Raw genomic sequence first — 3,643 nt, 5'->3', positions numbered from 1 at the left:
TTATTCAAAGAAAAGTTAGTTTTTATATTAAGTAAATTATGAATCATTGGTTGAAAACAAATTTTAAAAGCAACAATTTTTAATTATTATTTTTTTATGTCTATTTAATGATACTGATGATCTTGTATATGTTTTTTTTATAATAATTATTTTGTGAAGGTACAAAAATTGCCAATAAAAGCCACAAATAACATTAAACCGAGTTTCAATTTACGATACAGCCTTCTTGTTTCCTCTTCTAATAGTCTGTAGCAAAAAAAAATGGAAAATTATTTTTCCAACAGAAATAAATAGAGTCAAAGTGCAAAATTTAAACTCTCAGTACTTCGAAATTTTTATATTAGGTTCAAATTATTTATTAATTAAGTATTAATTGATTATAATTTTAATCAATTAACAACGTTTTTTATTTCTAAAAATCAGTCAAAATAATCATTCTTAATTAGTCATCAAACTTTTAGAGAAATTTAATTTTAATTCCAACTTACAACAAAATTAAATATAATTAAGTTAATTAATCCAGGAAGAGAGGTTATTATTACAGAACCTATCAATTACAGCCACTTTTTCACTTTAGTACTTCGTAATTAATTGTAATTAAGATAACGTTTAAAAAGTTTTGTAATTATTTGAGTTGAAAAATAATTAAAGTTGGAACTATTATTTTAACCTGACTTCCCCCACTCTTGGCCAATGTCAAACTAGCACTTGAGATTCTACACTCACCTAGAGTCCCCCTAACCCGGCTTTACCAATTTTCTCGTCAAATTACCAATTAGAAAGCTCGCAAATAGATAAAATTTTATCACAAAGTGTTTCTAATTTCGCAATTACCGATTTTGATCTTATCTCATTTTCACTCGATCGGAAAAAAGCCACAATCACTCTACAAAGTGTTCAAAAAAGATTGTAAAACATTTAAGAAGGTAGTATGAACCACAATAAAATAATAAAATGTTTCCAAAAACGAATAATTTTCGATATCTCCAAAACTGTTACATTGCGGATCCATGTTTATTAAGACTTTTTTGTTTGTTTTAGTCCATACTATTACTTCCCGAAATATTTTACAATCTTTTTTGAACACCCTGTATAAATTACTGCGATCATCTCTCGCGCCATATTTGATTTTTTTCCGGTAACACTAATTAGGAATTAGTTTTCCGGTATGTGTTATGCGGGTTCCATCATCAAAACGGTCTCATCCAAGCGAATTCAGTGAAAGTCTTGCACATATAGGCTACGTAACTTTCTTACATTTAATTAAAGCGAAACTATTTTAATGCGATTTCCTTGCAATTTCAGCTTTTCACGAGGCGATCGGCGAGGCAGTGGGACTTTCAGTTGGGACACCGAAACATTTACAAAGTTTGGGATTGTTGCAAAATTCGGTGGCCGATTCCTCGGTTGATATCAATTATCTGTACTTGATGGCCCTTGATAAGGTCGTTTTTTTGCCCTTTGCCTACGTTGTTGATAAATGGAGGTACGACGTCTTTAACGGAAATGTGGGAAAAGAACAGTTTAATTGCCACTGGTGGCGTTTGAGGTACTTTGAAATAAGTGGTACCACCAAAAGTACTATTTTTTGGTTCCAGTGAACAGTATATGGGGATTAAACCACCGGTTTTGCGCTCGGAGAAGGACTTTGACCCGGGTGCCAAATACCACATCCCGGCCAATATCCCTTATTTGAGGTAAGTACAACCAAAAAAAAACTAAATAATAGAAAAGTCGTTTTAATAACAAACATCACAAAGCAAAACAGTAATACTGATACAAAAGTACAAAAGAAACGTCTAAGTGGTACCATTAGTACCCTCCATGGCCCCCAAATCCATGCTCTTCTTGTCCTCCTCCACCAATCTCGTGATGTTCCTCATGAACCGGAACCGGAACTGGTACTTTGACAGGTACTGGCACTGGTTTCTCAACCTCAACTGGTACCTTCTTGGTGATTTCGTATGGTACCGGGTTGAAAATGGGGATTTTGACCGGGTAAGGTACCGGTTTTTCCACCGGTACTGGGATAGTTTTCTCGACGGGGTATGGTACCGGGTATGTTACTTTAACCGGAACTGGTTCTGGTTTCTCCACCGGGTATGGAATATGTCGCTCTACGGGTACTTTAACCGGGTATGGTACCGGTTTATGGACCGGGTACGGGATTTTCTTCTCGATATGAACCGGGTAAGGTTGGGGTATATGGACAGGGTATGGCCGGTCAACCTTAACCTCAACCGGGTATGGTACTATTTTCTCAACAGGGTAGGGTTTAGGTACATGAACTGGGATTTTCACCGGGTATGGTACCTTCTTCTCGACGGGGTATGGCTGTGGTACATGTACATGGTACGGTACATGGATGGTTTTCTCAACAGGGTACGGTTGTGGTACTAGTACCTTGACAGGGTACGGTTTATCAACATGGACTTTGACTGGGACATGAACGGGTTTCTCTACCGGATAGGGTTTATGGATGGGTACTGGTACCTTGACTGATACTTTGACCGGTACTGCTACTTTCTTCTCCACGGGGTAGGGTTGGGGTACGTGGACGGTGATCGGGTACGGTACCTTTTTCTCCACCGGGACTGGTACCTCCTTGTAGACGGGGTACGGCTCTGGTACGTTTTTGTACACAGTGACTGTCTTCACATGGTGCTCGTGCTCGTGGCCCCCGCCGTACCCCAATTCAAGGCCGCGTTTTTCTTGCTTCTTATCAGGCTGGTCGGCTGTGTCTTTGCTGTTATCAGCGCTTGCCAAGACTAGGAGCGCGCAAAGCGCTGAATAACCCTGAAAGTAGTACCAAAAGTTTCACTCAAGAACCCGGGTTCACTAACACGCACACTTACCAGGAACTTCATTGCCGTTTGACGTTTTTAAACCCGACTGTGCGATCTCTAACCATGAATGGTACTTTTATAGGAGCTTCCATACTTTCGCTGAGAGGGGCGCTGAACGATCCACAAACAAAACACCCCTCTTCCTCGAAAGTTAGCACGAATTGAGTAATCTCGAGGTCGTTTGAGGCATCAAAACAAACATTTTTTCCCTAAACTGGACTTTGATAACATTTTTTAATCACTGTCATTACCTTCAATATGGGCGAAAATCGAAATTTCGATTCTTCTCCGTTACCGTCTACTAGTTTTAGGATCATTAATTATTCATTTAGATGAAAAATAATTAAACATTTAAGCATGTCTGGCTAGAAAGTTCGGTTAATTACGAATTTATCAATTTTTTGATTCAAATAAATAAAATATTTTTTGGACTAATTTAAATAAAGCAGGTCATTATGCAAAACCGGAAGCTGGGTTTTAAATAGTTGAATTATATTTTTCCATATTTTTTTTTTAATTATATAAAATCTTACGGTACCGACAATGCACTGATTACTAAATTAATTGGAATGTATAATAAATTTGCACTTTCCTAAATTGTAAAAAATAATTTTAAGCCAAAATTTATTAATTAATGGCTTTGTGACCAAGTGGTTCTTTAGTGTCTAAATCAGAATTAATTAAATTACTTTAGAATTACTTTAGTACCTAAAGTTTTAATTAAAATTATAATTTGAATTAATAAACTAACCTCCATTTTTCTATTTTCGGAAAAACTGCATGTAATTAAGTAGTAG

The 3,643-nt window shown here is 36.5% G+C and overlaps 2 protein-coding genes across 2 annotated transcripts in view; one reads left to right on the top strand and one right to left on the bottom strand.

Annotated features, from left to right (window-relative positions):
* The window catches only part of LOC123010279 (angiotensin-converting enzyme), a 53,956-nt gene that overhangs the window by 33,201 nt on the left and 17,112 nt on the right, over nucleotides 1-3,643 (top strand). Inside the window, exons 7-8 of the mRNA XM_044407021.1 lie at nucleotides 1,306-1,549; nucleotides 1,599-1,697. Of these exons, the coding sequence (XP_044262956.1) occupies nucleotides 1,306-1,549; nucleotides 1,599-1,697 (343 nt within the window). The remainder of the gene's footprint in view (nucleotides 1-1,305; nucleotides 1,550-1,598; nucleotides 1,698-3,643) is intronic.
* LOC123010282 (proline-rich protein 4-like) lies at nucleotides 1,724-2,991 on the bottom strand. Its single transcript, XM_044407024.1, has 2 exons — nucleotides 2,856-2,991; nucleotides 1,724-2,796 (listed from the first exon to the last, which is right to left on the bottom strand). Exons 1-2 carry the CDS (start codon nucleotides 2,865-2,867, stop codon nucleotides 1,813-1,815), a joined length of 996 nt encoding a protein of 331 aa, XP_044262959.1. The 5' UTR covers nucleotides 2,868-2,991; the 3' UTR covers nucleotides 1,724-1,812.

This window comes from Tribolium madens, unplaced genomic scaffold, assembly GCF_015345945.1.
Source record: "Tribolium madens isolate multiple individuals breed KSU strain unplaced genomic scaffold, Tmad_KSU_1.1 Scaffold_7;HRSCAF=85;Tcas5.2_LG10, whole genome shotgun sequence".
NCBI lineage: Eukaryota > Metazoa > Arthropoda > Insecta > Coleoptera > Tenebrionidae > Tribolium > Tribolium madens.
The sequence above is the reverse complement of the archived record's forward strand: the minus strand, read 5'-3'. Positions and strand labels throughout refer to the sequence as shown.